The following is a 19,212-nucleotide window of genomic DNA, read 5'->3' as shown; positions in this document are numbered from 1 at the left end:
GTTATTGTATTTAAGGATCAAAATGTAATAATTTTGAAGTATCTGAATGTCATAAATATTGCGAATGTTGGACTTTACCTAATTGGATAAAGATAAACTCAACTTAGATAATTTCGACTTATGTATGACTATGCACGGTCCATGCATATACATGTGTTATCTTTGAATAAAGATTATCCATAGATCTTTTTTCTCTCAAAAACCAGATAATCACGTGGATAAGAAAAACATTGGGTGCATGATGTGTATCCCTATGAATGGTCATGCATGGTTTCTAGATAAAAAGATGCAATTTCACGATTTCACAACCTTTTGTCTTACATACATTAGGCATGTATGTGCATCTTAAACACATACTCGTTCACAAGCTTGCTAGCAGATCCTTTGTGATCATTCGAGCCTCTAATCATTTGTGCTCTATATGGATACTAAAACGCAATCCTACACTTGGATTGAGAGCGTAAATTGACATATTTTAACAACCAAAAAAATGAAGGAGCTGTCTACGTTGATATTTTTTCAAAACACCCTATGATTGTATAAAATATGTTTATAATACAATTTCTCTGGTCTATTCCTTAACAAGGCATGGTTTTCATAATGGGCTGAAACTGGCCTTGGACCACTTCATTAAGTCTGTTAAATCTATCCATATTCTCAACAACGTCAATAATAATAATAATAATAAAATTAATTATTATAATTATTATTGGTTTTTTATTATTGCGTTGCAGTGACGTCCCTAACTCCCAACTAGAACAGCAGTGGGTGACGATGTTCTAAGTTAGTTGTACGGTCCCTTTCTGTCCAAAACATTTACACTTGTAAACTATTCAACAACTCACGGGAAAATCCAAGGCACGATCTGAATCTCCAGTAAAAATTTTATTTAAATCATGTTATCTATCAATCAATCAATCATCAAGTGACAAATTTGCCCATCCAGCAGAGCCTCTTTTCGGCTCCTCAGTGCTTGCTTTTTGTTACCTACTAACCTAAACCTACCATCCTTGTTCCCAGAACTCTCTTCACTATCTTCCACCGTATATATAACACTTTAAAGAAACTGCAAGTCTTACTGCTTTTTTCTTAGGGTTTTCGTTCATTCACTGTCCTGCCCCAGTCACCTGACTCGTTAAAATGTACTATGGGCTCTATTAATGGTAGATTTCTCAACTACTCAGGTCGGTAAGCTGCAGTCTTTCACATCTCTGAAAAGTCTTCAAGGATTCTCTGCTTTACTGTTTTTTCTTTCACACCAATGACCTGGGGTTTCATGTCAAATTGAGGTACTAAGTCTTGTTCTTAAGCAATCATCTTAATGGTGAATCTTGGTAGCCAAGAGGTTTTTTTTTTTTCACTTTATTGACTAAACTGAACTGGGTTTTCTGCAAGTACGAGAATAATGTGTCTATTGCATGTTCGCTGTATGAAATGAGTTGGGTTTGATCTCAAAAGTATCAAAAAAGAGGGAAAAAAAAAAGTTTCTTGAGATCACACAAAATGAGAGTACTGTGTTTGATCCGAGAAAGTTAATAGGAAAAGATGATTTCTTTGATTATGGTTACTTGCTGAAATGTGTTGGATTCAATCCCAAATAAAGCTGAGAGATAGTCCAATGACACAACATTCTCACGCTATGCTTTCCTCTCCATCATCATCTTCTTCTTCACCTCCTTATAATAGTGATTACCAAAAACAATCAGCCCCATCATCTGGTAATAAAATAAGTCCGGCTATTCTTTTCGTTATAGTTATCCTAGCTGTTATATTCTTCATATCTGGTGTTCTCCAATTGCTTGTTAGATTTCTTATAAAAAATAGATCTTCTTCGTCAGGATCTGAATCCAACAGATATCCAGAAATGTCTGGCTCTGAGGCTTTCCAGAGGCAGCTACAACAACTCTTTCATCTTCATGATTCGGGTCTAGATCAAGCGTTTATAGATGCTCTCCCTGTGTTCCTTTATAAAGAGATAATGGGTTTAAAAGAGCCGTTTGATTGCCCTGTTTGTCTCTGTGAATTCTCAGAACTAGACAAGCTGAGATTGCTTCCCATGTGCAGTCATGCTTTTCACATTGATTGCATAGACACATGGTTATTGTCCAACTCAACTTGCCCTCTTTGTAGAGGAAACCTATACACACCTGATCTTGTCATGGAAAACTCAGTTTTTGACTTTGAATATGCAAGGGAAGAAGATGGTTGCTCAGGGAATGTAGGAAACGGAGTTTCTCTTGGCTCAAAACCAGCAGAAAACGAAATTATTAGTGAAAAAATGGTGTTTTCTGTTAGGCTTGGAAAGTTTAGAAGCACAAATGTGGGAGGTGGGTTAGAGAAAAGCGAGGGACAGGGAAAGGGAGAGGGAGAGGGAGAGGGAAAGGGAGAGGAAGAGGGAAAAGGAGAGAGTAGTAGTAGTAATAATTTGGATGCAAGGAGATGTTTCTCAATGGGGTCATACCAATACGTGGTTGCTGATTCAGAATTGCAAGTGGCCTTATACCCCACTAGAGGTGGTGGTAGTACTAGTTTAAGGCTGTTGAAAGAAGGAATTGGACAAAATGAAAATCCCTCAAATGATGCTGATGTTGAAGCAAAGAAGATTAACATCAGAAGTAAAGGTGAAAGCTTTTCTGTTTCTAAGATATGGCAATGGTCTAAGAAGGGCATAAGTTCTTCTGAAACCCAGATGGGTTCTTACCCTGTCACAATAGGTTTACCGCAGACCAACTCAACCCAGGGTTCATGAAGCTATTCACTATGTACTTCACTTTAATCAATCAATGAAATTGGTTCCATTTTTACTTTTGCTTTCTCTTTTTCTGTGGAATTCAATTCAAATCCTCTAAATTATGCCCTTTGTATGTTCTATACTTTTATCTCTAATGGCAATGAACTTGATCTTTTCAGTGAAATTGTATGCTTTTGTTAGTCTGAGAAAATGCTGCTCTTCTTCTTAATTAGCATATACATATCGCATGCAAAGGATGGTGTTGGTGCTGAGGTAAAACAAAACCAGGAGCCTTGTAACATATAATCTGTTTGAATTTTGATCTAGTTTTTTCCAAACAATGTGATGTGTTTCAACTTTTGAGGGAAATTGCATTTTGAATGAAGAATGGGGTCCATCATTTCATGTTTTTACATGGGTTAGCCATTTGACTCAATGCTGTCCCACCTCATCTGAGCTTAAAAGTAAAAGAAACAAAATGACAGTCGTCAGATCAGATCGCATGGTGCTTTGTGGGGGCATTGGGTTTCTCTAGAATTGCTTTTTCTTGACTGCAATCTTTCGTATGGAATGGAGCCATTATTTTTTATTATTATGGGTGGACAAAGAGATCCCACTGAAAAGTGGTTTGAGGGACTCTTGTTACGAGGAGCCATAATTTGGATCTTTGAGGTGACTCAATCCATGGTGGGGTCTCCAATCTTAAAGCGCCATTTCCATCTCCATTAAGAAAAGAGGTCAGCTTAGATGAAGATCCAAAGTTAAACAGGATTGGAGAGCAATTTGGCAGATAAATTGTAGAAAATTTTCCCACCTGTAACAAACCAAGTTGATCACAGCAAGAAAACCAAAAAGTAATGGAAGGATACAATAGTAGTTGGTAAGTTGAGATGATCATAATACCAACTCCACAATCACAACCACTAAAGTGAAGCACATGCAAATGATGTACATCATTTTCAAGCTGCTGTAAACAAAGCGGTCAGCTCGACAGAGTACACAACACAAACAAAGTTAGAGAGGCAAATTTTTTACAATAAAGGGTAGTTTGAGTTGCCATAATTTATCATTTAGTATTATTTTATTAGATTTATTAATAATAAAAATGTTCTGATAATCCTTTATTATTAATAGTTATGTGACAAAAATAATATGATTATCACTTCTACTTTATATATTAAAATATTAATAAGATAATATTGATTTTATTATAATTAGAATAAAAATATCTTTATTTTTAATTAATATAATAAGTAATAGAAATAATATTTTAAAATAATTATATCCAAAAATATTTAAATAAAATAATATTTTAATATTTTTTATCTAAGTAATTTATTTTTAAAGTAATTTTTTATTTTTAATAATAAAAAAATTATTCAAACCAAATACACCTTCATCGTAAAGAAAGCATGGGGTTGATAATGTATTAAGTTGGGGATTTGGTATTATCTAAAAATGACTAATTAGGTCCCCACGGGGTAGTTTGACAGGTTAAAATGTGAAATCTTTAATTAAAACTGGATCACAAATTTATTTATTAAATGTGGTTAATTTAGTGTTAAAGGGGCAATTTGACTTAAAATGGGTTTCTTGTTATGCAAATTATAATGACAAAACACCAAATGATTATTTCTCATCTAAGAAAACAATTTATCTTTTGTTGAATGGTCGAATTCTAAATTTTTTGTCCAAAGAGGTGAATTTGTTAATAAAAAGGGGTTATAATGGTAAATTGTTATATTTTTTATGTGTTACCCATTTTGACTCTAAAATTGGTTTCAAAATATTTGGTCAGATTCAATTGAATTACACTCTAGTTTGGTTGTGATTTAGATTGAATTTATTGAAATTATAATTTTTTTATATGATTTTGGTCGAACCACACTTCGAAAGGTGTGATTAGTCAATAAACCAAGTACAAATGTGATTTTGTTGGATTATACCATCTGCCATGTAATTTTTGTTGGATGGCATCTTTATAGTACACAGTTCAAAAACTTTCATGTTGGTCAAATTTTGGAAAAGTTATAATAATTTGTATGTTGTATGACCAGTTTTGTTTTTTTTTTGGGTAAATATTACCAAATCTTCTTCTAATAGAATTGCAATTTAGATGAAAGTTTATAGTTTAATGATGGAAAGGAAACTTATAGTTTTCAGAAATCTTGGATGGAAAATAGCGTAATTTACTCATGATTAAAGAAAGAAGGAAAGAAAGAAGTTTTGGAATTACCATTTCCCCAATTTTTATCATGTGTGTTTTCGTGTGAATTTTGTAGCCTTTTACTTGAAGAAATTGCCAGTTGGTAAACAACGTACATGACTTAAATGAGCACTCGATTTCAATTGTTGAGTTGAGACCCACAACATGACATGGGCAAGTATGTATATACTTATCCAAGGGGGAGAAAGGAGAACATTTAGGTGGTTGGTTTAGATGTTATTTTATTATTAAAATTAAAAAATTTATTATTATAAAAATATATTATTTAAAAATTTTAAAATTATTAAATATAAAAATTATTATATTTGATAAATAAAATCCCTTCTATCTTGACTTGATTCATGGGAATAATATTAAATCGTTTTATACATTTCCTGAATTCAGCAGATCAAATCAAAATTGATAGAATTATTAAATTCATCAGTATTTCTATTTCACTTATAACAAATAAATAACAATCCATAAACAAGGAAAGGATGCCAAAGAGTTTCAGTTCAAGGTTGGTTAAACCACTTCTTTCTCTACAACTCAAATCAAAGGCAAAATTCAATTCACAATTTCGTACAGAAATGGTTTTATAGAAATAATGTACATGGAAGAGCCTAAATGCGAGAAAATTGTTAAGATAAACATGAAACAATTTAACATATCACAAACTCAAGCAAAATCTCCTTCACACTGCTCCAATCCATTGAGCCTCCAGATAGAAAAATTGAAACAAAAGACTGGCACTATTGCTACAAACTGCAAGAAGCTGCGCGCCCCATCCCCCCCCATATCAACATCTTCTCAGCCGATTATAAATATGATCTTGTAGATGAAAATCTTGATCGACTTTATCAACCTCTTACAAATCACGCGGCAAATTGTTGATTTGTCCCTCCTCCAAAGTATCTTTGTTGTTTACCTTGTAACCTATCCTTATGCGCATTACAAGAGATTTCTGAAAATAAAATTAATTTGGTAACTACCAATATCTTGCATATTAAGAAAAAAAAAAGGCCAAGATAAAAAGGATAAAGATCTTGGTAATTGTTCAAGACCATAAAAACTTCATTTGCCAATTCACATTAGATATTGCATGGCAAGACAAACAAACACCCTAGCACTATCACCATGTCAGATTTCAGAGATATGTCATGGATGCCAAAATACATCTAACTGTGATGGAGAAGCATTTGAATATCGTGCTTATAACCACATGAAGATCTTATGTAAGCCTCAATCTAATGAAGACATGTTACAGGAAGACGCCACTTTCAATAGGAAGGGGAAAATATATCTATGAAATTTTAATGTCTCACATCAGTAACAAAGGATCTTATATAAGAAAAGTGAGATATACACAGTTACTTGTAGAAGAAAACAAAAATATGGCTTACCTGGTCAAGCCATGAGATCGAGGACATGCAATATATACATTCAAAAGAAATTTCAATAATTTACCTTCCCATGTTGACTGTTGGTGACTCTCAAATTTTGAGTGATGGAACCATTACCGCTTGCAGGTAGAGTGCTGCCATTTGCAGGGTCTAAATGCAATTGAAGAAACTGTTGATAGAATGCAACAAGAGATATCATCTTCAAACTTAAAAATATGGTGCATCATTTTCACACATCAATCTGCTGAAAATAAGAACTACATGACAAACAGAAGTAAAAAGAAGATCAAAATTGACACTGCAAATCGTTCATCAGGGAACAGAGCAGAAACTCAATGGGGAGTTATCATACGATCAACTATGAACAAATAAAAAACTATTAAAAAGGGGTACCTTCGGAACTGCTGCCTGGAAAATAAAATCTGTATAAACATCAGGAGACAAATTTGTAAAAGTGGCCTGAATCAATGTTGTTTGTGGATTTCCTGGTGGCTTTGAGAAGTTGAATGTTAACTTTAAGGAGCTACTCTCGAACGCAACTATAGATGGATAAGCTGGACCATTGTCCTCTATTCACAGGGAAAAAAATTATATAAATACTTTTAGAAACCAGATATATGCCAAATAGAATTAAGGGTCACAGAATTATACCATGCTTTGGTGTTAAGGTAGTGGGAGCAAAGCCATCCAACAAATCCATCATTGAAGCAGATCCTACAGGTAAGTTTTGTGCAGGAAGTGTAGGCATCGATGAGAGTACATCTAATGTGGCAACTGGTGCTTTGTTATCCTGACTAGTGGATAATATGTCAAGCATAGTTGAGTTGCTTTGCACAGCAGGAGGCATTCCAATAGATAAAAGATCCAGTAGTACATCTGCCCCAGCTTTTGGAGCTGGGCTGGGGCCTAAAAGTTGAAATTAGACACTTGAAATCAATACTACAATGAAATCGATAAATGAGAAGGGTTTGGATAAATTTGATCAAACAAAGAAACATTTCATCTCCAAGACAAGCTTTTCACACCAACAAACCAACAATCATAAGTCCTCACAGGAAAGGGCTAATAAATTGAATTATTAGAACATAAAGAAATCATTTCAAGCTTCCAAAGGACTGTAATACTAATACTAATGGCAAGCTGTATTATGATGCAGGAGAGTCTTCAGTGGATAGATTCGAGATGCATAGTGTTGGGCTCCAATTTATTGGAACTACTTAAGTCTAGATAATGCCTTGTTCACTTAACATAGACAAGTCCTTTCTACAAACTCATTTTTCAATTCCAGGATAGCAAGATTAATTGAGAAAAAGAATTGGAATAAATATTTCCAAAAGTCAGAATATTAATATGGTCATTACTTGGAAATGGCTACTGTTGGACTCCAAGAAGCAAACTCCAGAATGCCCATGAGAATAAAAATTCGAGTAAGAAAGAGATGCAGAAATAGCACTTTGTTTTCCAGGAGTTCACAATCAGATTATGTGTTAACACATCCCAAAACTAACCTGACTGCACTGAAGCTGGTGACAAATCAACACCAAGAAGATCCTGAAGAAAATCACCACCAGAGGAGCTTGGTGCAGGAGCATCATCAGCATTTAGATCAAGCAAGTCCAAAAGCGGAGCTGCAGCCGGTTTGGCAACTCCATTTGGAAGGCCAAGCGGAGCCCCACTTGTAGTTGATGCTGTAGGTGGCAGAGAGCCAGCTCTCCTTCCACTGAAGGTTGCCTCATCCAGTACTGGCATCCTTTCAACCAGTGCAGACCTGTATAAACTCATCTATCAGTTTTTGAAATTTACAAATATGCGTGATTATAGAACATCTCAAGGCTAATAGGCTTTGCACTGAATATTCTCCAGCCACATACCTAATATTCTGATGCTTGTCGATAATGGAATTGAACTCAATAGATCTCTGCTGCAATTCAAGTACAAGGCTTCCTTTAAGTTGAATAATTGTATCTCTTATTCCCCTGAAAAAATTATAATAAACAATTATACACAAAATTATTTATCCAAAATGTTGATTAAACTTACAAAAACCAGACATGATCCAAAAATCATATTAAAGTAGAGCTCCCTGATAAGAACAAAAAAATGATTCCCAGAACAGAATGTCAAAAATAGAATCGTAGAAATCAAAAAAGAAACTTACTGTGAACAAGATGGAAAACGCGAAGAGAGCTTCAAAAGAGCTATCATAGCCATTGCTTTTGTAGTGAGATCTGAGTTATGATGCTTAACAGCACTCTCTACTACATCAACAACATCAGACTCTGTTACCTGCTTCAGGAAAACCAGTTCGAATGAGCACTTACAGAAGGTACTAAAATACAGAAACTAAGAGATATAAGCATTCTATCAGTATTCCCAACAATAATGTAGCATGTTGGAACCATCTACGCTGAAAGCAATGGAGTAGTTGAGAGCCAAACTTGCTGTTCAATTAATTGATTCATAGTCTAAGCACAAAGAAACCAAATCAGCCTAATTTGAAAAATGAGTCAATATTGCTAATTTAATTTAATTAGACTCTATTGTGAACATATATTCTAGAATAAAAAATAGAAAGTAAAAAAAAAGTAATGATTCCATTCACTAATGTTTTGAATTGATGAATTTGTCTACTGAATTATAAAAAAAGAGTTTGGTCCTTTTGGAATTTGAATAAAAATATTTTTAAAAAATCAAAAGTTTCAACCTTTTTTGTTGTGTTATTGAAACATGTTTTCATTTGCAGGATGGTCAGGAAGATTTCAGTTTTTTTCTAGTTTTAGTAACTAAAACTCTGCATGCTTTTCTACAACTTAGCAAGTTAACAAGGTTTTACACTTGGAAATAGTATAGAAGTAGAAATTAAAACAGACACACAAACAAAGATACACAATAACTATCTTTCGTTCCTCTAAAAGAAAAAGGAAGAGAGAAAAACAAAAGAAAAACAAAAAACATTTCACCATTGCTCAGTAGAAAGGGATAACAAATGATAGCTTTATTATTTTACATTAAGAATTAGTAGAAAAATATATTTAAACAAGCACACAAACGAAAATACAATGAACTATCTGTTGTCCACTGAAAGGAAAAGAGAGAGAGAAAAATGTAAGTAACAATCAGTATTGCTCAGTAGAATAAAGGGATCCTCAACAATTGCTCTAACTTGCCTAAAAGGCAACTGGGAGACTAGAATATGGCAAAGGCAAATGAATATAAAGTAACCCATAGAAAAGTGCGCACTCACAGTTATAGGGTCCTCTATATCAAGCATTCCAACATTATTGATCAGCATGTCACCATATTCTCCAATGCACCAAACAGCCACTCGAACAAGGCACTCCTGATGAAAGAAAAAGAAAATCAATCTTCTCATAATAATGCACCAATAACATGCATGCCTGCATAATCAAAGCTCATTGGATTTTAAAATTGATCATATATTCTACTCACAAGAAAAAGACAAAATAGGCATTGAATACCTGTTCTGCTGACGTTTGGAATGCTCTAAACAAGGCCCTGACTGTATATCCGTGGAGGTCAGAAGCATTGCTTATTACAACAATAAGAGCATGCCACACTTCATCTTTCACAAAATTTCCAGCCTACTATGATAGCAAGCAGATCAGTATTTTCTAGAAACAAAATGTACATGAGAAGCTCAATTGAAATTCTAAGTACATCAGGAAAAACTTCTGCTAATCATAATTAAGTTGATAGCATGGCATAAAACTCAGTTATCTTGTCCTTTTGTACATGACAACAAACAGATTATAACAGTGAAAGATCAACTTTTGTTGGTTCAATTGCTCCAGATGACAGATCTAGTAAATGGAAGAAAGAACACAACAATTTTATATGTGTATACATACATATATATATATATATATATATATATATATAGAGAGAGAGAGAGAGATAGAGAGAGAGAGGATTATAGGTAGAAAGCTCCGCATCTTTTACATGTTTTGAAACAATTTTTTGAGCCATTTGATCAATGCATTTGAATTGTAGAGATTGTATCAAAATCATGTCATTTCCAAGATGCCTTAAATGTACAAGTTGCAATAAATCTCAATTATCCAAATGGCCTAGATCCAAAACACTTACAAATTGTGTTGTGTGTGCATATGCTCCACACCTTTTACATGTTTTGAAACAATTTTTTGAGCCATTTGATCAATTGCATTTGAATTGTAGAGATTGTATCAAAATCGTGTCATTTCCAAGATGCATTAAATCTACAAGTTGCAATAAATCTCAATTATCCAAATGGCTTAGATCCACCGTGCGCGCACACACACACACACACACACACACATTGAGAAAAAATTAGTTGAGACCTTATAGCATGCTTTGCCACCCACCATCATATCAATATAGGGGAAGGTCAAGGAAAGAGCTATATGGGTGGGAAAAAGTGAAATCACTTATGATCAATAATATTTGTGTCCCTGGTTGCACAACCACATTACAATTATCCATAAAACTTATATAGTTTATGTAATGATTCACAGAGTGGAAATGAAGATCAATTAATGTATCAATACAAAGTAATGCCTATAAAAAGCTACAAACATACATAAAAATTGATTTAGACAACTTGTCACTTTAATTTATACCTCAGAGAGAACCTTAAGCATCTGATCAATGTACCAAATTTTCTCAGGGGAAAACCTAAAGCACCAAAGAGTAAATGTTAATTGACCAAACCACTGCTGTTGAACAGACTGTTGTCCAATAACAAAAATATTGAACTAAAAACTATCATCCATACCAAAACCCAAAATAACTGGAAAAAAAAAATTGTAACTGGAAGCACATGACGTGCAAATGTCAACATAAGTTTAATGATCCGTTTGTCTCCAACAGTGGGTTAATATGTATAAGATAAGGCTACACAGTGGAGACTACAAATGGCATTAACTTACAAATAGTATTCACTATTCTACATTCCGGAGGCATTATCAACTCCATGCCAAGTTCAACCACCATTCATGGTAAAAGACACATGGGTAAGACTTTTAGAGCCAATGTGCAAGTTTATTAATGCAGCAAGTATAATATAAGCCCAGTCACATATTTCTACTTCCAAGGAAAAGAATTCCATGTATTGATAGAAGAGTAGAATAACTTACTTTTCCACAATAGAGCAAATTTTGGCAGTTAGATCCTCCTTGAATTCTTGATCACTTACTTCCAAATAATCTATTAGCTCTTTAGTTAAAGGTTTCACATTGCTCTCATTAATAAGAAGATAAACAAGTTCAAGTGCCCTTTTACGTATTGAAGCATCTGAATCCTGAAAGAGCAAATATTCAAAGAATCATCTTTTCATCAACACTGATACAGCAGAGTCAAACAAGAAAGTAATACATCAAGTTCCATTTCCAGAATAAAATCAAAAAGCATAGAACTTACGAAATGCTATATTTAACAACACCAAATAAAAAGAGCAAGAAGTGCACAAAGATAAACCAACAAAACCGAAAAAAGGTCAAATAGAAGAAAAAACTACAAAAATCTCTAATTCAACTGAAGTATATACACAGAGCAACCACTGCTATTTATAGATCACAAATGAAATATCATTGTTGTACCACTGCCCCCTATCTTGCCAGAGAATCATGGACAATAATGTACTTTGTTAAATTGGTTTGTACAACCATCAGAAAATAAACATATAATAAGAAATGCAATATATATATGGGACAAAATTCTTAGGCAATGATAAGTGCCTTATCAAACATGGTATGAAAAATGTCCACTAATACCTTTACACATTCCAAGATGGTTGCTCTATGCCTCTGCACGGCTTGAGCATCTACTGCAATAGCCTTCATCAGCATGTTTAAAGCAACATATCTGAAATATACATGAAATTTTATTTCAAATCAACCAAACCAATTCAGAGATGGAAAATAAACACTAAAGATTTCAAGATCATGATTAAATGTTTTAGAACCCAACCAAAAATTCAATGTGCTAGTACATAAGAAGGCCTTGATCAAGTGAAGGCGGCATTTTAAAGACCAAGCAATTGACCCTATTGTATTCTGGACTCCCATTAGCTCAGAGGGGAAATAAAATTCAATATACATGAAATTTTATTTCAAAACAACCAAACCAATGCAGAGATGGAAAATAAACACTAAAGATTTCAAGATCATGATTAAATGTTTTAGAACCCAATCAAAAATTCAATGTGCTAGTACATAACAAGGCCTTGATCAAGTGAAAACGGCATTTTAAAGACCAAGCAATTGACACTATTCTGGACTCCCATCAGCTCAGAGGCTCATGGCAAGATATAAAGACAAAACATCATTCCCCAACATGACATGATAACAGCATTGTGAAAATAGAAGGGCAGAAAAATTCTACTTATAGGGGACTGAGTGTTAAAGCTGCTTGTTTCTTATCATAAAAAATGAACTAATCATAACAGAAAAGGTACAAGTCACCTGAAAAAAAAACAACCTGATATTGTTGTCACGATTGGACAAGAATTTTCCCAGAATATTGATAGCAAGAACACGTAGTCCCCCATTATCTTCGATGCTCATGATAGTTTCAACACATTCATAGAGAATTGCATTCCCTGCATTTTTGTTTGACTCGGTTTTTGTTGCCGCCTAGGAAAAATATGGCATGTGATATAAACTAATTAAAAACAGATTAAAAAACCATCCCATAATGAAGCAAACAGCCTCCAAGAATTATAAATTTCAACACTTATCGGCACTTGCAGCTATGAAACAATTATGAACCAGCTGATAATATAATTATAAAAAAACAATTACAAAGATCAATTTCCTGATTTCAAAGCAAAATCAGCACCACATTACTACCATATCCCACTAATGAGATAGTTAAAACCCAAGGAATTTTTTCAAAGTAATATTCCTGTAGTAATTACCCAAAATAAAAATATTCCTGAAGTAAATAAATTCCTCTTTCATAGCATTAAAATCTTATATTGGAAGAGTTTATCTGATCAAAAATTGTTCTAATAAAGCATAGAATTCCCAAGAAATAGAATTAACTAGTGTAGTAAGAAACACATATACAGCTTGTGATTGGTGCAGTAGAAGTATACCAAAGAGCAGAGCATTGGTAAATCAGAATTCAAGACTTAATACAGCACCTAACAGAATGAGATAAAGCACTGAAAGGCAGCCAACCTGAGCAAGTATGTCATTCATGCTGTCACTGGCATCAGCATCTCCTTGGCCCAACACACGCAAAAGTTTAAGCAATCTTATGTGGAGAAAAGGATCCGTTATCCCAGCAACGTCATATTCAGGTGCATATGAACTGTTTACAAGTTCCCTTAGAGTTCTCACCAAACTGTCCAAGCATTTCTGAAATAATGATTGTACCAACTTGTTTTTACAATAACCATTTAAACAAAGAAAATAATACAAAGATAACATATAACAATGTAATAAAATAATAGAACAAAATTATAAAAGATCTAGCTATATTGAAAACTAAACAAGTTCATATGCATTACCAGAACAAAAATGCAGAATGAAGAATTCATACTAGCCCCTTGACCATAAAGCCTAAATTATTAATTTAAACTATTGGCCGATAACAAAAGCCAAAGTATACAGGAGTTGATTCAATGCTGCAGTAAGGACATTCTACTTTTGATCATGATTCAGTAATTTAACACATGAAACTAACCCACATCCCAGCAATACGGTTCTACCAATGCACTTTCCATACATTTCAAGTAACTGACTATAACAGCACAAATGCCTCCAGAGAGAACCAGAGCAGCAGTCTAATAATGCAGCCAATTAGCTGAGAAATTATCACTTTTCCACACAATAACAGGCAAAGAAAAGCATAAATTGCAAATGCTGCACAGCATACTAGCATACTTCAAAATAACCAGGAAACTGATCAGGCAATAATGATCCATATACCTTTCTGATAAATTCAAGGGCTTCAGTACTGACTTTACATAGATCTGTACATAGCTGAATTCCTGTTATTAAGACTCCATGATGTTTTTCTTTAAGTAAGGCAGCAGCAGGATTGATAAAATTTTCTGCCAAGTCTGGAACTTTCTTTATAATCCGTATGGAGCATAATGCTGCCTAAATAACAAGAATTAAAGATAAACATCAAATTACCAAATAATGCAGTATTACATTCACAGTAAAATTCTCATGGAAAAGTATGATGATTAAACATGTCTAATATTGATTTATTTAATGACATCATCCTTTAAATTAAAACAAAAATGTGAAGACCAATTCAAAGAAATTTCGAACATTGGAGACTACACCTTAGAATAAAACATAAGTCAGTCCCAACTATTTCCAAGAGAATTACAGAGATCAAAGAATCAGTCCCACAACAAAAATAAGAGCATCAAATTAATTTTGTCTTAACATTCCATTGCACATCCTAAGAAATATATATATATAAAAAGATTATCTCCTAAGTAAGAAATAAGGACCATGGTTTTTCCAGTAGGGAGAAAAATGATTGCAGAGCAAAGATTACAAGTCCTCAATAAAACTTTCTATCAAGCACCCAAACAGCTGTAAATCTGCTCAGAATCACTAAAACATATTTCATAGGTCAGCGACTTTCTTGAATTGATTAGATATTATAATGTTCTACTAAAAGTTGGATTCAGCATGATAGTAACAGAATATCCATGTTTGTAGATAGCACCTAACATTTACAAAATTCTAACAAGAGCACTAACAACATCTAAGGTCTCACCATTGTAAAACAAACATGAGTAAACCCAAAAATATGGATCTAATTCACACAAACCTACTACCATGACATTGGTGGCCAAAGGAGCCTAGAATAAAAAGGTGCAAAAGCTTACTTTTTTCCGAATATTTGGATCTCTAAATTGCAGTAATCTTTCTACTTCTGGAGCTAAATCTCGAGCCATTTCTGCTGAGCAAATATTTCCCAAAGCACAAAGAGCAAGACCCACAATATACTGGTTTGTGTGATTGAGATCTCTAAAGAAAAGTTAAGGTCACTGCAAAGGATTGTTTGTTCTGGTAAAAGCACCTAATACCAAAACATGTGTTCTCATGTCGAAGAGTATAAAAAGAAAAGAAACATATATTTAATTAAAATTGACTAACAGGAAAATCTATTTTGAAAAAGGATACTGCTTTAATGAGTTAGTGACCAACATTAGAACTTCTTGTCTTTCATCCAGAAGCAACATAAGTCCAAGATACCCAATTCTCTTCTCTGGAAATCCAGCAGACGCAATAGACTTTAGGCACTCCATTTGACCAAAATGTGTGGGGTAACCAAGCATGTGAATGAACATGAGTTTTGCTAAGTTGCGGTGCCTATAATCTTGATCATTTTCATTAATAGCAGCACGAATTGCAGCACACTCTTTTCTTACAACTGCACGTTCTTCTGCTGCAGTTTTACAGGCACGTATAGCCCGAATCATGTCCCTGAAACAAAGTGGAAGTAAATACCATTTAGCATAAATATGAAATGCCAAAATAAAAATGTAAGTCAACCTGCCATTACCAAGAAAGAAAGCATGCTAAAATATGTAAAATGACTGATATGATATGGTATATAACAAGCAATATGAATAAAAAGCCATGATATGATATGGTAGTCACCAAAAGAAAGACTACTTTCATTCACCAAATACAAATAAGGGTGTTTGCTATACAACAAATATTTCCATTCTTTAGTGCTTGAGTCATTAAAATACATATAACACATCCCATTTACCAAAATAAACAAGGGTAATTTGTTTACCCACAGCAATAATCGATTCCTAGAAACTCACATATTCAGGTACCTTAAAGAAAGAACTTTAGTTTCTACCACTACCATATTTCTACCATCTAGATTCTGTTTATTAGATCATTTCAAAATCACAGTGTACACACGCAGAAGCAAATACATGCCATTTAACAAGCACTTATATTCCCTACCAGGAATAAATATTGATTAATAAAAATGGATTTAATCCATTTCACCCAGTAAAACAAGGCTTCAGTATCTTCACAAACTAAAATTAGAAGTAATCACGTTCTAGAATAATCCAAACATGCTGAACAGATGAAATTTTAATACCTGAGGCATAAAAGAATTATTTTTTACTACCTAGTGATTATTTTGCATCTTTTTTTCATGGTTTTTTCTAATGTTTAAGCGGAAGTGAAACACCCCTTTTGCCCTTTTATTCTAAATAAACTCTTTACCTTAAAGAGATAAGAGACCAACTGTGATGGTAGAACTTAAAAGTTCTGAATAGTAATGATAAGACAAACTACTCATTCCTACTGGTGGGGGGGCGCCATAACCCCAACGATCTAAGGACAATAATTTGAGAATATAATCACCCCCTTATTAAAGTCGTACTTGTTTAAAAGTTGAATTTAAAAGGATTTTCAAAGCCATAATTATTAAGCTTAACTTAAAAACTCCACTTGCTAACACTTAATTGTCAGATTTTAGTGGTGCATCATGTTTACCAACACAAGCACCTTAAATTTATATCATACATTAAATTGTCACTCTTCTAAGTTCTACAATATCCTTCAAAAAACTACTAATATTTTTTAGGGTTTGTGTCTTAGGATTTACTAATTTGGAAAAAACTAATGGGTCAAAGGTCCAAAATTATTAAGTGTTTAATATCTTAGTTATAGAGGCTCCCAGAAATTACTGCAAGTAATTGTCTCCATGAAGGATAGATAACTGGTTCCAAGGTTAAAGGCACCGATTGATGTGGTCAACTCAACTGAAATCACAATACAATGGAAAACTCAACTCTAAATAGAAAAGTCCATCAAGAATGAAAAGCCATTTATAAGGCTACAGCCACCAATATCCTAACTGCAACATCAGCTCTCTCAAACACCTATTTACAATTGCGTATCCAGTCAGACCACTTGCAATATGTTTAAACCAATTTGATATCCAAGAAGCTTCACATAGACCTGAAAATCAGGCAACTCCTTGAGCAACTTACACCACATATCTTCATACAGACTAGGATATAGACTCTTCTTCATATAATCAGTTTCTCACAGCCAACCAACCAATGAAACCTTCTTTCTACCAAAAAGTGGCAAAAGCTTTCGTGAAACCCAGCACTTCTTAGCCTCATCAATGAGCAGATATTTCATAACAATGACCACATCGGGACAACAAAAAGTTGCTCACTTAAACAGCCTATTTAAATCTATCACCAGAGCAGCATTTTCATTTTCCTTTTCCTTTAAAAGGAAAGGATTTATACAAACCATCCTCCCTTGATGATCTAGTACAATGCAGTTGTGTCCAAATTAGTTCATAAAAATGACAAAATGTATGATGAATCAACATCATCCACAAGTTTTATCGGCATTCAAAAAAGGCCCATAAAAATGAACAAAGGAAAGAAATTATCTTTCAGATCTATGTTTAAACCGTTCATGTAATTTGTGGTAGTATCCGTAGTTTCAGGTAAAGAAGAATTGCAGGTTGACAGGCAGAACAGTTCACGGAGGCACTGAATCTCTAAGTTCTCCACCAATTATCTAGTTCTGGCCTCTAATACACATACCATCTCTCCACATTTTACACCAAGCATCTAACCTACGAGCCGTTCTTCTGTATTAAGTAACTACAGAAGAGTAATTAAATCCTAACACCATGTCCAATCATGGAAATAAAGCAACCATTAAACGCCAATCTACTGAAACTACAGTCAAATCAAAAAACAACTTAAATTCAAAATTCTGCAATATAAGCAATCCGAAACACCACCAAATTAGGTCACAGCTGATCCGGTATAATACCGTAAGTTACCAACAGCAAGGTTCGGGAACTCACCTCAGACGCGTACCCGACGAGAAGGGATTCATGATTGGGTCCGTATTAAAGCTCTAGGGTTAGCTCAATCAGATCCAATTTCACACCGAATCAAAAGCGCGCGTACGACCCAATAAAATCAATCACGGCTGGTATTCTTTTCTGTGGCAACAAAATATGAACAGTCCGAGTTCAGTAATCTGGATCCAAATTCTGGATGTTTCAAGATCTGAAAACCCAGATCTGATCAAAGTGTCTTCTTTTAATTACTTTGCGATGAATGTCCGTTCTTTGTCTCCATTAACAAACGAGAGAAGAAGTGGAAAAGCATGAGCACTAAAATTTGTTTATGGAAACGGTGATTGAGTTACATGTAGGTGATATCTGTACCTCACCTGCGAGCTCTGATTGGCGGCGTTGATTTTTTTGGTTTGTCAAAACACTGGTATCATGGGACCACACCGAGTCAATTTTTTAACATAAAAAATGGGTTATTAGTTATGAGAGATATTATGTGAACAATTTTTGTATATAATTATATCTATGAATAATTATATATTATTATATAATTAAATAATTAAAAATTAAATATAATTATCTATATTTGTAGGTGATGTATGTACCTTACTTGAGAGATTTGATTGCCCATGTTGATGTTATTGGTTTGTCAAAACGCTGGTGTTATGAGACCCATATCGAGTCATTTTTTAACTAAAAAATGGGTTATTAATTAAAAATAATGTTATATAAATAATTTTTGTGTATAATTTTATATATAAAAAATTATATGTTATTATATTATTAGACAATTAAAAATTAAAGATAATTATATGTACCTATAGGTGATGTTTGTACCTCACTTGTGAGATCTGATTGACCACGTTGATTTTATTGTATGTCAAAACACTGGTGTCACGAGAGTCATACCGAGTCATTTTTTAACATAAAAAATGGGTATTAATTAATAGTAATGTTATGTAAGCAATTTTTATGTATAATTATATGTTATTATATAATTAGATAAATAAAAATTAAAGATAATTGTCAGT

The 19,212-nt window shown here is 33.7% G+C and overlaps 2 protein-coding genes across 4 annotated transcripts; one reads left to right on the top strand and one right to left on the bottom strand.

Moving 5' to 3' along the window:
- The first annotated feature begins 920 nt into the window (after positions 1-920).
- LOC123215900 (RING-H2 finger protein ATL47-like) lies at positions 921-2,804 on the top strand. Of its 2 annotated transcripts, XM_044636186.1 has the most exons (2): positions 921-1,718; positions 1,839-2,804. In XM_044636186.1, exons 1-2 carry the CDS (start codon positions 1,577-1,579, stop codon positions 2,747-2,749), a joined length of 1,053 nt encoding a protein of 350 aa, XP_044492121.1. In that variant the 5' UTR covers positions 921-1,576; the 3' UTR covers positions 2,750-2,804. The 2 variants fall into 2 exon arrangements, with proteins under 2 accessions (XP_044492121.1, XP_044492120.1); XM_044636185.1 differs by having other exon boundaries at positions 922-2,804.
- A 2,641-nt stretch (positions 2,805-5,445) lies between these two features.
- LOC123216806 (AP-1 complex subunit gamma-2-like) lies at positions 5,446-18,520 on the bottom strand. 2 transcript variants are annotated; one of them, XM_044637381.1, is made up of 18 exons: positions 18,185-18,517; positions 15,496-15,798; positions 15,198-15,339; positions 14,275-14,448; positions 13,522-13,701; positions 12,818-12,972; positions 12,112-12,202; positions 11,476-11,639; positions 10,960-11,014; positions 9,820-9,942; positions 9,585-9,680; positions 8,499-8,626; positions 8,212-8,316; positions 7,849-8,108; positions 6,992-7,246; positions 6,734-6,909; positions 6,405-6,509; positions 5,446-5,901 (listed from the first exon to the last, which is right to left on the bottom strand). In XM_044637381.1, exons 1-18 carry the CDS (start codon positions 18,214-18,216, stop codon positions 5,806-5,808), a joined length of 2,640 nt encoding a protein of 879 aa, XP_044493316.1. In that variant the 5' UTR covers positions 18,217-18,517; the 3' UTR covers positions 5,446-5,805. The 2 variants fall into 2 exon arrangements, with proteins under 2 accessions (XP_044493316.1, XP_044493317.1); XM_044637382.1 differs by lacking the exon at positions 5,446-5,901 and having other exon boundaries at positions 6,405-6,597; positions 18,185-18,520.
- Between the last annotated feature and the right edge of the window lie 692 nt (positions 18,521-19,212).

The sequence above is a fragment of the Mangifera indica genome, chromosome 5, assembly GCF_011075055.1.
Source record: "Mangifera indica cultivar Alphonso chromosome 5, CATAS_Mindica_2.1, whole genome shotgun sequence".
NCBI classification, from domain to species: Eukaryota; Viridiplantae; Streptophyta; class Magnoliopsida; order Sapindales; family Anacardiaceae; genus Mangifera; species Mangifera indica.
Note: the sequence above shows the minus strand (reverse complement) of the source record. Positions and strands in the feature narration are given on the sequence as shown.

What these genes read in the sequence shown, in the direction of transcription:
- LOC123215900 (XM_044636185.1), top strand. Translation starts at nt 1,577, where the DNA reads ATGTGTTGGATTCAATCCCAAATAAAGCTGAGAGATAGTCCAATGACA.
- LOC123216806 (XM_044637381.1), bottom strand. Translation starts at nt 18,216, where the DNA reads ATGAATCCCTTCTCGTCGGGTACGCGTCTGAG. An exon ending in TCCAAACGTCAGCAGAACAG is followed by an intron (nt 9,681 to 9,819) that starts GTATTCAATGCC and finishes TTCTTTCATCAG; the next exon opens with GAGTGCCTTGTTCGAGTGGC. An exon ending in CGTTTTCCATCTTGTTCACA is followed by an intron (nt 8,317 to 8,498) that starts GTAAGTTTCTTT and finishes TAATTTTTTCAG; the next exon opens with GGGAATAAGAGATACAATTA.